Source organism: Artemia franciscana, chromosome 15 (assembly GCF_032884065.1).
Source record: "Artemia franciscana chromosome 15, ASM3288406v1, whole genome shotgun sequence".
Taxonomy (NCBI): Eukaryota; Metazoa; Arthropoda; class Branchiopoda; order Anostraca; family Artemiidae; genus Artemia; species Artemia franciscana.
This window is the reverse complement of record NC_088877.1, coordinates 1,456,120-1,469,509: the sequence shown is the minus strand read 5'-3', so window position 1 is coordinate 1,469,509 and position 13,390 is coordinate 1,456,120. Positions and strand designations below refer to the sequence as shown.

At 34.7% G+C, this 13,390-nt stretch overlaps 1 protein-coding gene across 1 annotated transcript in view; it reads left to right on the top strand.

Annotated features, from left to right (window-relative positions):
• The window catches only part of LOC136036689 (bromodomain-containing protein 3-like), a 131,461-nt gene that overhangs the window by 12,163 nt on the left and 105,908 nt on the right, over nt 1-13,390 (top strand). Inside the window, exon 3 of the mRNA XM_065718999.1 lies at nt 4,594-5,052. Coding sequence (XP_065575071.1) covers nt 4,594-5,052 — 459 coding nt within the window. The remainder of the gene's footprint in view (nt 1-4,593; nt 5,053-13,390) is intronic.

Below are 13,390 nucleotides of genomic sequence, written 5' to 3'. Positions count from 1 at the left end.
AATCTTTCTATTAGTAAAAGATATACGTAACTTATAAATTAGCTTACGTAAAGAATTTTTCATTCTCATGTTTTTATTACACATATGAGAGGGTTCGCCCCCTCGTCAGTACCTCTCTCTTTAAACTAAATCTTAAATTTTGTCCCAATTCATAAGAATGACCCCTAAATCACAAAAGCCGTAGAATAAATAATTGACATTACTAAAAATACTTTAGCGTAAAGAGCGAGGTATTAGGAGGAGGTGAGCCCCTCATATGGGTAATAATTTCTGTTCGTTTTAAGTTTTAATGCTGCTCCTTACCTCCAGCTGAAAAAAACTTTTTCATATTTATTTTTTCATTGTTTTTTTTTTAAATGATGCTAGTAAATCCTGCGCTCCCTTCATGGAAATTTTCTTCCCCCATGACAAATTCCTCGATGGAAAGTTCCCCCAGTATATCCCCCTCTTCTCAACCCCTCCCCCAACCAAAAAATCCTCCTGAAAACGCCTGTACACTTCCCAATAACCATTACTATATGTAAGCACTGATCAAAGTTTGTAACTTGTAGCCCCTCCCACGGGGACTGTGGAGGAGTAAGTCGTCTCCAAAGACATAGTTATAAGGTTTTTCGACTACGCTGAATAAAATGGCTATCTCAGAATTTTGATCCGTTGACTTTGGGAAAATAATTAGCGTGGGAGGGGGCCTAGGTGCCCTCCAGTTTTTTTGGTCACTTAAAAAGGGCACTAGAACTTTTCATTTCCGTTAGAATGAGCCCTCTCGCTACATTCTAGGACAACTGGGTCGATACGATCACCCCTGGGGAAAAAAAACAACAAACAAACAAACAAATAAACACGCATCCGTGATCTGCCTTCTGGCAAAAAATACGAAATTCCACATTTTTGTAGATAGGAGCTTGAAACTTCTACAGTAGGGTTCTCTAATACGCTGAATCTGATGGTGTAATTTTCGTTAAGGTTCTATGACTTTTAGGGGGTGTTTCCCCCTATTTTCTAAAATAACGCAAATTTTCTCAGGCTCGTAACTTTTGGTGCGTAAGACTAAACTTGATGAAACTAATATATTTGAAATCAGCATTAAAATGCGATTCTTTTGATGTAGCTATTGGTATCAAAATTCCATTTTTTAGAGTTTTGGTTTCTATTGAGCTGGGTCGCTCCTTACTACAGTTCGTTACCACGAACTGTTTGATAAGAGGGAAGTAGTCATATTTTTTTTTCAGTGCCCGGAATTTATTGGAACTAATAGTCATAATTTAATGCAACTAGTAGCTATATAATTTAGCCGTAAAGCAGCCATTATTTATTACAAATAAGAGGGAAGTAGCCATATTTTTTTTCAGTGCCCGGAATTTATCTGAACTAGTAGCCGTAATTTATTGGAACTAGTAGCCTTAATTTATTGCAACTAACAGCCATGATAGTACTAGTCATAATTTTGCTGCCATTGTTATAGGATCCATAATTTATTGCAGCATCAGACGGCAGTGGTCATGATAATAGTAGTCATAATAATAGTAGTCACAATTTATTGCAATTTAGGAGGAGAACAGTTATAATTTTGTGTATGGTAGGCATAATTTAATTCAAATAATAGCTATAGAATGTAGCCATGTAATAGCCATTATTTATTACAATATAAGAGGAAGATAGCCATAATTTTTCTTCAGTAGCCATAACTTATTGAAACTAATCGTCATAATTTATAGCAACATAGAAGCCGTAATTATTGCAACATAGCAGCGTATGTGTAACATAGTAGCCGTAATTTTGTGAACAGTAGCTATACCTTATCGCAACTAATAGCCGTGATAATACTAGCCATAATATCGTTGCCATACTAATAGTGGTCATAATTTATTGTAATGTCAGACGTTAGTAGCCATAGTTTAGTTCATAATAGCCATAATTTATTACAACTAATAGCCATCATATTAGTATCCTTAATTTATTGCAATATGGGAGAGAAGTTGCCATAATTTTGTTTATATTAGTCGTAAGCTATACAATATAGCCAATATTGGAGCACAGGAGAGAAGGTAGCCTTAATTCTGTTTGTGGTGGCCATAATTTATTGTCAATAGTAGCCACAATTTTGCCGTTGTGGTAATAATAACAATATTTTGGTGCAATCTAGGAAGGAAGTACCTACAACTTTTGTCATAATAGCCGTGATTTATTTAAATTTAGGAAGGGAGTAGCCTTAGTTTTTCTCATAGTAGCCGCAGTTTATTGTAACTAAATGCCATGATAAAAGCAGTCGTAATTTTGAAGCCATAATGTATTGCCACGAATGGCTATACAATGTAGCCATAATTTATTCCAATGTTGAAGGAGAGTAGCTGTCATTTTGTTTACAGTAGTCATAATTTGCTGAGATTAATAGCCATAGAATATACTACTACTACTAGCAACTCATGAAAGCACTATCCCACCTGGGGCCAACATAGCTACACACACTCCTCCATCCCAATCTAATCAAAGCTTCCCTCTTTGCACCCTCCCAGGAAGTTATTATTTCTTTGAAATCCTTCTTCATGACATTATCCCACCCCGGACGAGGACGACCTGCTTTCCGTTTAGCCCTAGATGGTTAGCCAAAAAGTACAATCTCCGGCAATATGTCATCCTTCATCCGCAGAACTTACCCTAGCAATTTAAACCTTTCTTTCATTACATCCCCAGAAAGCGGGATTGAACCACATCTAGCCATATAATATAACCATACTAATAGTGTTCATTTAATTTTTTTTGCGGGGGGGGGGGTTATCAAATCAGTGGTCCAAATATATCAAAAGAGCTCCCATTTTAACGGAAGTTGGAAGTTCTACTTAGTTTAAGATTCGTTAAGTTCTTGCTCCTATTTTGCTCCAGTTCGTAGCAGTAGCAAAAGAAATGTTGCCATATCGATTTGTTTTTTTCGGCAATTTTACAGCATGACAACTTTGTCGAGAAAAGGGCTTAGATGCTATCACCTGACACTTCAGAGATACCCTATTGATTTAGGATTATCGAAAAGTCACCTATTCAAATGTATATGTCTTCTAATTTTAGGAAATTTTGAGAATAGGCAATCTTAACACAGCAATAAAGATTTTTCAAAATGACGGAACGTACGCAGGAGAGGAGGGTATGGGGCCACAGCCCCTCCCCTCGAATCCCTAAACTCTTAAGTTCTTCTGAGTTTTTGAACATTTGACATTTCTTATTCAAATTTTCAAATAATTATTTTTTTTATTATTCATCACTCTTTCCTTCTTTTTTTTACTATTCGCCCCCCTGCCTCAAGATTTTTTTTTGCGTACATACCTGCCATAATGTGCCAGTTATTGGACAGTATATGATATGCTTTTGACTTAGCATATTAATAATAATTATTATAATATATCTTTTGTTGTATAATAACCAAATTCAATAAGTATATTAAATAAATGATTGTCTTAGTCTGCTAAAATAGACATACAGTCTGCTCAAATTTGACGCATTTCAGAGTTGACGCATTGAGAAATGTGAGAATTTACAACTTTCACATTTGGAATACCATCACATAATTTTTAATTGTCGCCAAAGTAGATGTAATAGGTTCCCCAGAATTCTGAACTTGTATTTCCGGACAGAATTCCGGACTTGTAACTTGCATTTCAGTGATTTGTTTAATAATATAAAGGGTTTGTCATTGGCATCGTTTTATAGAAGAAGGATTACGAAAAGTATTGTAAACACCAAAACAAGAAGAACAATAGGGAATTACTCAAGACAGTGGGAAACAAATTAGAATGAATATTTCGGCCCTATGTCCAAGGGCCGTCCTCAGCAATACAAAAATATATAAGAAAAAACAACTTACAAGAGGATAAAATCAATAAAACTAAAATGAACAGTTTTTCAAAACAGTCCCAGCATCCTTACCTCAGCAAAGTTCAACCAGGACTAATAAATAAATTGTGATGAAACGAGGCAATTCATTGAAATGAAAGAGAATGAGTTAAAAACACGTTTTTAATGCCAGCCTAACTTTTTTCGCTGCTGATCTCATATATTAATTAAATTGTCAAATTTGATTAATTTGTTTTGCTTGTTTATTCAACGTTGTAACATTGACGAGAATGTGATATTAGCCTAGAATTTTCATAATCTTGAAATAAGCTTAATAACATAGATAAGATAGTGAACGGTAGATCCGGGCATAGTAATCCCGCGTGTAATTTTAATGTATTTATCTCTTATTTGAGCCAGTTTGCGACAAAACGATTTGAAAATAATTATTATTAGAGTAATAATCCCACATGTAATAATTATTTTACAGGTAATAATGTATTGTATACTTCAATGTATTTTATTTCATTTTGTATTTGATCCATTTTTTATTTCCCCACTCTTTTCCAGGTCTATCACAAGATTATTAAGCAGCCAATGGATTTAGGCGCAAAAAAAAACGATTTGAAAACAATTATTATTAGAGTAATAATCCCACATGTAATAATTGTTTTATAGGTAATAATGCATTATATAATTCAATGTATTGTATTTCCTTTTGTATTTGAGCCATATAATGAGCCATTTTATTTTATCACTTTTTTTTCCCAGGATTATCACAAGATTATTAAGCAGCCAATGGATTTAGGCACAATAAAGAAACGACTAGAAAATAATTATTATTGGAGCGCTAAAGAGTGTATTCAAGATTTCAATACTATGTTTACTAATTGTTATGTTTACAATAAACCTGGAGAGGACGTAGTTTTAATGGCTCAAACCCTTGAAAAATTATTCTTGACTAAAGTGGCTCAAATGCCAAAAGAGGAAGTGGACGTTGACACAAATACTCAAAAATCTAAAGTGAAAAAAACACCCCCAGCTCCAAGAACTCCAGCGCCTAGGACTCCTAAGGTAGTGACTCCTACACCTACTACTCCTCAGTCCAGTTTACCGCAGTTAAATTTACCTGCTGGAACAACCATTACTCAAAGCAAGCCTCAAAGTGTTTTAAGCTCTGCCAATGTTCCGCCATTACTACCAATTAATCACCAGAACTCAGTGCCTTTGGTATGTAATTTTCTCAATTTTTTTTATCCTAGCTTTTATTATTTTCCTAGTTTTTCAGTAATAAAATTTACCAAAATCATACGTAAAATTTAGGGAATTTATAAAGTTTATGGCAGAGTTAAATTTGCTTTTCAACCATTTGCTCAAAGGAAGCTTCCAAGTGCTTTAAGTTTTGCTGGTGTTCTGCAATTGCTAACAGTAAATTATCATAACTCAGTGCCTTTGGTGTGTAATTTTATTGATTCTGAATTTGGTAACATTTTTGTCTATTCACTCTTCTGAAAAAATCAAATAATTACAGAATTCGAACTTAGTAAAATACAGATAACTATATTAAACAGGTTTGATGGGTCGCTTCGACTTTAATTCATGTTTTCTCCACTTTTTTTGTTTTATTTTTAACATGTTTGAAGTAGTAAGTAACCAGATTAGCGACGCTTCTTGACTACTAAGGTCCCAGCGAGGATAATATGTTTGAATATAGTATATGTATCCATATTTGAAATACTTGCAATAATTTGTCAGGTTTTGAGAATATTTGAACATGAAGATCTTTCAAATACGAGTATGCACAAAAAATACCCACAATGTACAGAGGAAAAACTGGAATTAAAAGTGGAAGCCAACCATAAAATCTCCACAAAACATAAATTTTCTTTTTATATTTTGTTGTTGTAATGTGACACAAAACGACAAAAGAGACAAGAGGGCTAACTTTTTTTTGTTCCCTTTGTCGTAGCTCAAAGAGTGTTGGAAAAGCATAAGAGATCAGTGTTAGTGTCAAAAAGAACAATTAAAAACATTATCCTGTATTTGGTAAGTCTATTTGACACAAAACGACTTTGACACAAAACGACAAAAGAGACAACAGGGCTAACTTTTTTTTGTTCCCTTTGTCGTAGCTCAAAGAGTGTTGGAAATGCATAAGAGATCAGTGTTAGTGTCAAAAAGAACAATTAAAAACATTATCCTGTATTTGGTAAGTCTGTTTGACACAAAACGACTTTGACACAAAACGACAAAAGAGACAAGAGGGCTAACTTTTTTTTGTTCCCTTTGTCGTAGCTCAAAGAGTGTTGGAAAAGCATAAGAGATCAGTGTTAGTGTCAAAAAGAACAATTAAAAACATTATCCTGTATTTGGTAAGTCTGTTTGACACAAAACGACTTTGACACAAAACGACAAAAGAGACAAGAGGGCTAACTTTTTTTTGTTCCCTTTGTCGTAGCTCAAAGAGTGTTGGAAATGCATAAAAGATCAGTGTTAGTGTCAAAAAGAACAATTAAAAACATTATCCTGTATTTGGTAAGTCTGTTTGACACAAAACGACTTTGACACAAAACGACAAAAGAGACAAGAGGGCTAACTTTTTTTTGTTCCCTTTGTCGTAGCTCAAAGAGTGTTGGAAAAGCATAAGAGATCAGTGTTAGTGTCAAAAAGAACAATTAAAAACATTATCCTGTATTTGGTAAGTCTGTTTGACACAAAACGACTTTGACACAAAACGACAAAAGAGACAAGAGGGCTAACTTTTTTTTGTTCCCTTTGTCGTAGCTCAAAGAGTGTTGGAAATGCATAAAAGATCAGTGTTAGTGTCAAAAAGAACAATTAAAAACATTATCCTGTATTTGGTAAGTCTGTTTGACACAAAACGACTTTGACACAAAACAACAAAAGAGACAAGAGGGCTAACTTTTTTTTGTTCCCTTTATCGTAGCTCAAAGAGTGAAATGCATAAGAGATCAGTGTTAGTGTCAAAAAGAACAATTAAAAACATTATCCTGTATTTGGTAAGTCTGTTCGACACAGAACGACTGCATACTTGTCTTTTTGGGCACTTTAAAATGCATAAGAGGTAAGAAAGCAGAACTCCGTTACTTGTATGAGTAGCAGCTTAAAGACAACAAGCCTTTTTTTTACCTGCTTGATTTCTCCTTGACAACCTAGGTCCACTTTTTACAAAACGGTTTTTGACTTTAAATAGTTCTCTGCGCTGAAAATGCTGCTTCTTTATGGTATGTGGATATATATTCTTCCAAACTGCGGGTTACAATTTCTGCTTGCCACAGGCAACATCTGGCTGAAGATCCCCTACCACCCAAAATGATTCGAATTGTGGCCCACTCGAATAATGGGGATGTATGACCATTGCAGACTTGGGTTTGAAGAGGGAAATCCGCAGAAGATGCTGACAATTATCTCACTCTCATCTGAGTGATTGGATGGTTGGATGTGACCTGGCGTTTGAGAAGGGATGCATGTGCTAAATATAACCCACCAATAAAAAGAGGAAAATCAACGGGTTCCTAGTCATTTAGCAATACTACTTTTATAGCACTATTCAAGTAGGAATTTTCGCGCCCTGCCAAATTCACATTTGAGAGTAACGAAGAATGGGGCACCAGGCATCAGACGGCACCTCGCCTGGTTTCAGTAAGGATGGGCTTTACTAGCCTCTTAAATTCCAACGGCTGAAATAACTCCAAATCTGGATTGAAACTAGACTTGTAATTTGACATAGTTAAAAATTCCTCATGGCAACAAGAACAAAGGGCAGGAGGAATAACTGGAGCTAAGGGCTACAGGGTACAGCTACAAGGGAAACATAAAGTAACTTTTTCTGGGTCCCAAACCATGGGACAGTCAAACAGGGAATAATCGTCAACAAGAACTGATGTTGAGAATTGGGTAAATCAGTAATAAATAACTTACAGTAAAAAGAAAACATTTATATGCAAGTATGGGATGTATGAGTCGCAAATGTCATTTAATGTTTCGTATGTATGAATCCAATATATTTGAAAAGACAAAAGAAATTGTATTTTGTCACTAAAAAACTTTATTTGTCACCTGCTACCAATAACTAATAAGTTTAACCTGTTTAACAAGTAGTTGGAGTACCAAGGACTGTGAAAATGAAGTCTTATAGTTGTAATTTGTCAAGGGACTTAAGCTAGAGACAGACTGAAGTCGGAAATGAGTAATTGCTGGTATTACATCCGGCTATAGTCTGTAGCCCAACATTGCCTATTATTTGGACTGCTATAATGCTTGCTGCATAATTTATTGAAGTCACTGTTTTAACGCCTTTCATTCTAAAGCCTACTGAACAAATTTATCTAAAAATGTAAAGCCTACATAAGTTATCTAAATAGTAAAAAGTTCCAGTCCAGTGAATATTTCACAGGAGATAATATGACCGCTACAGGATTTGGGATAAGAGCTGTTAATAATCCAAATTGACTTTTCTTTAACTATATATTTGATCGTAAAAAAGGAAAGCTTGATCAATATCTTAGGAGCAACTAAGTTGAAACTTTCAGGGGATGTTGACGGGGATAATGAGTTAAATCAAAAGATGATACATACGTCTAGTTGTCAAAATGGCATATCTGCGACATCTCAGCGACAGCAATGGGTATTAAGTTGGAACTTTCAGGTTAAAACTTGTAATTTTAATTTTTCTTATTTTGCCCAAGTACCTTGGCTCATGACTATGCTATAATAGTCTTTCTCTTACTATAAAATATAAATTCTCAAGTGAAAGTTTTCGCAGGAAAAAAATCCTTAGCCTGGTATTACAGATGAATTTGGTATTATGCTTCTTTTCGCAGGAAAAAATTCCTTAGCCTGATATTACAGATGAATTTGGTATTATGCTTCAGTAGTAAAAAAGGGAGCTCAAAATGCAATAAAAAATTACCTTATTTTATTTGATGTTCCCATTTTTAATAGCAAAACAGTAAAATAGGGAGCTTGAAATGCAATCAAAAATTAACTTATTTATTCGATGTTCCCATTTTTAATAGTAGAATAGTAAAATAGGGAGCTCGAAATGCACTCAAATATTAACTTATTTTATTCGATGTTCCCATTTTTAATAGTAGAACAATAAAATAGGGAGCTTAAAATGCTATCAAAAATTAACTTATTTAATTCGATGTTCCCATTTTTAATAGTAGAATAGTAAAATAGGGAGCTCAAAATGCTATCAAAAATTAACTTATTTAATTCGGTGTTCCCATTTTTGGAAACTGAAAAAATAGGCAAAAAACTACAAACTGGTCTATTTGAAAGTGCAAGGAGGAGTGACAAGTCCAATGGCTAAACTTGATCTTATATCCAGTTATGATTCATAGAATATTCTTTCAATGTTTGAAGAGAATGTCCTCATTCTATAGAGATTACTGCTGAATCAACGCCTTAGGTCAGTGTTCTGCATCCTGTGATAATTCATGTGCAATTGCCTCTTCTTTTCATTAAATAAATCAAAAAACTTTTCCATAAAATAAGTCTTTCAAAAAAAGTAAAGAGCCTCATTAAACCAAAAATGAGAAGAAATAAAGCCAAATAATCTCCCAAGTACCACTATCACAATCAATAAATAAATGAAACCCAAAACGAACAGAAATTACAATAAGCAACCGAATAAAACTGAAAACTAGCAGAAATTAACTGCAGTAGAGCTGACATCCCCCCATGCCTTCTCAAGACCAGAGCATAATCTGCACTTTACTTAAAACAAAATACATATTAAATTTTTTAACTTTCGTAAATCATAAACTATTAAGACTTTAAGGAATAAATATCAGTATATGTATATTAAACTGAAATCCACATTCATTTGTTGTTGTTTTTTTGTAGAGCGCGCTAGAACTTTTTATTTCCAATCGAATGAGCTCCTTTCGAAGTTTATATGACAACTCCTTCTATAAGAAATGGCTTGTCAGAAAAAAACATAATAGATTGTGCCTACAATGCTCTTTACGTAGGTAGCGCTATTGTGCTGCCTATGACATGGCTTACTAACAAGGTCAGAGCTATTTCAAGGTGTTTGAGGGGGGGGGGGGTTGATGCAAGACAAATGAAAGTGAATATAGTAATAGTATAAATAAAATTTCTTCTATATTAATGATGTTATAATTTTGTTATTATTTCTATTGTAGGTACTTAAAAATGTAGTCTTAGCAAAGGATTATCGGAGGATTAGTTGAATTGGCAAATATTCGGTAGGGATTGTCCTCTGGCTTGGGGTTGCAGTTTTAACTTGAATAAGTGTCTGTTCTGCCAAAATGGAAATACAACGATAGTCACTATGTCAAATAAGTGCTTCAGTGCTAAGGATTGCTCTGTCAAAAAGGGATAGCGATCGCAATTGCTGTGCCCTTTGATGTGCCCATCAAAGAGCACAACAACATTTCTTTCATTATAGGTAAAAATTGGGTGCGAGGGATGCCCAATTTACGCCACCTTGGGTGCATCTTTCAACGCCAAAAAGATGCTCTGTCAAAAAAGGGATAGCGATCGCAATTGCTGTGCCCTTTGATGTGCCCATCAAAGGGCACAAAAACATTTCCTTCATTATAGGTAAAAATTGGGTGTGAGGGGTGCCCAATTTACGCCACCTTGGGTGCATCTTTCAACGCCACGTGTGCCGTGCAGTTCCCACCATGTCTGGCACACTTCTGCTACGCTTGGCACGTGCCACCTGGTGTAAGAGATTTCTGAAAGTGATGGTCTTGTTTAAGTGGCCAGACAACACTTCTTGTGGTTTGGTATTTCATGTTCAATCAACCCCTCTTCATAGTAAGTTGTAATATTAGAAAACATAAAACTTTGGCAAACAAAACGAACTAAAATTAATACAAAAAAATAGTTCCTAAAAAAAGTTTTTCTAAACAGGAAAGACCTATATTAAAACTTAAGACGAACAGAAATAAAGTCCTATTCAATCTTAAAACAAAATAAATTACTATCAATTAATAAAAGAAAGCCGCAACGAACAGAAATTAAAATAAATAATGACTTCATAGGTATTGACAAAAAGTGTCGCAACAGTTAAGTAAATGAGCCGTAAACCGAACAGATGTTAAAACAGATTATTTAGTCGAGCTTAGAACGAACAAAAATTACCGCAAAGAGGAGCAGGGCTACCGTCCCCTAGACTTTCTAAAGGCCATAGCCTCATTTACGTCTTACTTTAAACGATTTGTATTTTCAGCTGTGTGTTTTTCACAAGTCAAAATATCGAGGGAATGATATCACAGTACAATAAATAATATAACAAGGGCTAATCAGGGTTTACAAATAAGAAGGGGTTTACTCCTCTTACCTCCCAAACCGTCTAAACGGCTTGAGGGTTAATTGAATTTTGTTAAAAACATTGTGTATTTTGAACGGTGTGGTTTTTATGGCACTTGGTATTTACCAAATGATATATTCTGATCGCAATTCCTGTCGGTCCCGCTTTTGCTAGTTTGGGGCTTTCAGATAAGCTAGGACGATGAAAGTTGGCAGGCATATAACAGACCAGACGGGATTATATTAGAAATAGTCTCTTCCCCGATTTGACCATCTGGGAGGGAGCGAGCGAACAAGATAGTCGAGAAGAATTTTATTTGACGATAAAATAAACGATTGTTCTTCTTAAGTATGGCTTGTGGTCTAGAAGTATGATTCTTGCTTAGGGTGCAAGAGGTCTCAGATTCGAATCCCGGACCATCCCAATTTTCACATGAAGAAGATCCGAAACTAGATACGTGATCAATATAGCGATCGCTGAAAATTGGCAGGCGTTTCAGGGACCCAACCAGACTAAATTATAAATAGTCGCTTCCCCAATTCGACAATCCGGGGGGGGGGGGGAAGGACGGTTAATTCGGAAAAATTTGAAAAAATGAGGTTTTTTTAACTTACGAACGGGTTATCAGATCTTAATGAAATTTGATATTCAGGAGGATCTAGTGTTTCAGAGCCCTTACTTCAAATCCCGACCGGATCCGGTGACATTGGGGGAGTTGGAGGGGGAATTCAGAAATCTTGGAAAACGCTTAGAGAGTAGAGAGATTGTAATGAACCTTGGTGGGAAAAAGCTCTTGGCTCTTCTGACCTCGTCACAAGTGCCATGTGAGCTCTTGGCTCTTACTATTCATCAAAATATGAACAAAAAAAATCACTATAATAATCAAGATGACTGGAAAAAAAAATGATGAAAGTAGACTGATTGTTCAATATGAAATGGTATTGCTTTCTATTAATTGCAGAAATTCTTGATTTCCCGAACTTGTAATTATAAAAGAGGAAATTTTTTGCTACTTTTTTTGGCAGTAAAGCGCAAACCATGATCCGCTAGACCTTTAGCCATTACCTTTAAAAAGATAAGGGGATTTCTGTTTGTAGTGATTTCTGGTCGTTTTTAGATAATTCATTTTAATATCTTTTCGGTTTAGAATTCATTTATTCATCTATAGCAGTGTTTTTTTTATCGTATAGCCTACAGTGACAAAACCCACGAATAAATACTAGATATTTCGGTCACATATGCAGTGGCCGTCATCAAAAGCAGTGTTACTATTGAAGACGGTCACTGCATATGTAACCGAAATATCTAGTTTTTATTTGTGAAATTTGTCTTTGTCCATTAAAAGGATTTATACCTATTTGAACTTTTATTTATCGTTCTTTGTTTCTTCTTAAATTTTATTATGAATCTTTACTTTTCTTTGAAAAAAGTTCGTTTATGAAAAGCGTTTTTGAAGTTAATAAAAAAATAAATAAATATGTTAGGAAATCAATAAAAACCATGTAGCACGAAACAGCCCAAGAAGATTTCGCTTTCTCTTGAGTGTTTAGTTGTATTGGAGAATCAACTGATTGTTAGTGTTTTATTTTGATGGATTAAAAGTGTTGTGTTTCGAAAATTATTTTGTTTTGTGTTTGTTGTGTTGATGAAAAGTGTTTGACTTTTCAGTTCTGCTTTTTTGTTTTCTTGGTTTAATAGATCAACACACGAAAATATGGTACTTCCTAATACCCTCAGATGTTTGTCAATTTCCCCTAAAAAAATAACATAAAATGTAGATGTGGTAGCGATGAACTGCGGTAATTTCCTAATTTTGTAGAAGGTAATATATGACTGTGTATAATAATTTTCAAACAGTTCGTGGTAATTAACTGTAGTAAGGAGCGACCCGGCTCGATAGTAAACGAAACGCTAAAAACCGGAATTTTGATACTAAAAGATACATCAAAAGAATTGGATTTTTATGCTGATTTTAAATATATAGGTTTCATCAAATTTAGTCTTTGTCATCAAAAGTTACGAGCCTGAGAAAATTTGCCTTATTTGGAAAATAGGAGGAAAAACCCCCTAAAAGTCATAGAATCTTAACGAAAATAACACCATCGCATTCAGCGTATCAGAGAACCCTACTGTAAAAGTTTCAAGCTCCTATCTACAAAAACGTGGAACTTCATATTTTTTGCCAGAAGACCGATCACGGGTGCGTGTTTATTTGTTTTTTTTTGTTTTGTTTTCAGAGGTCATCGTATCGACCAA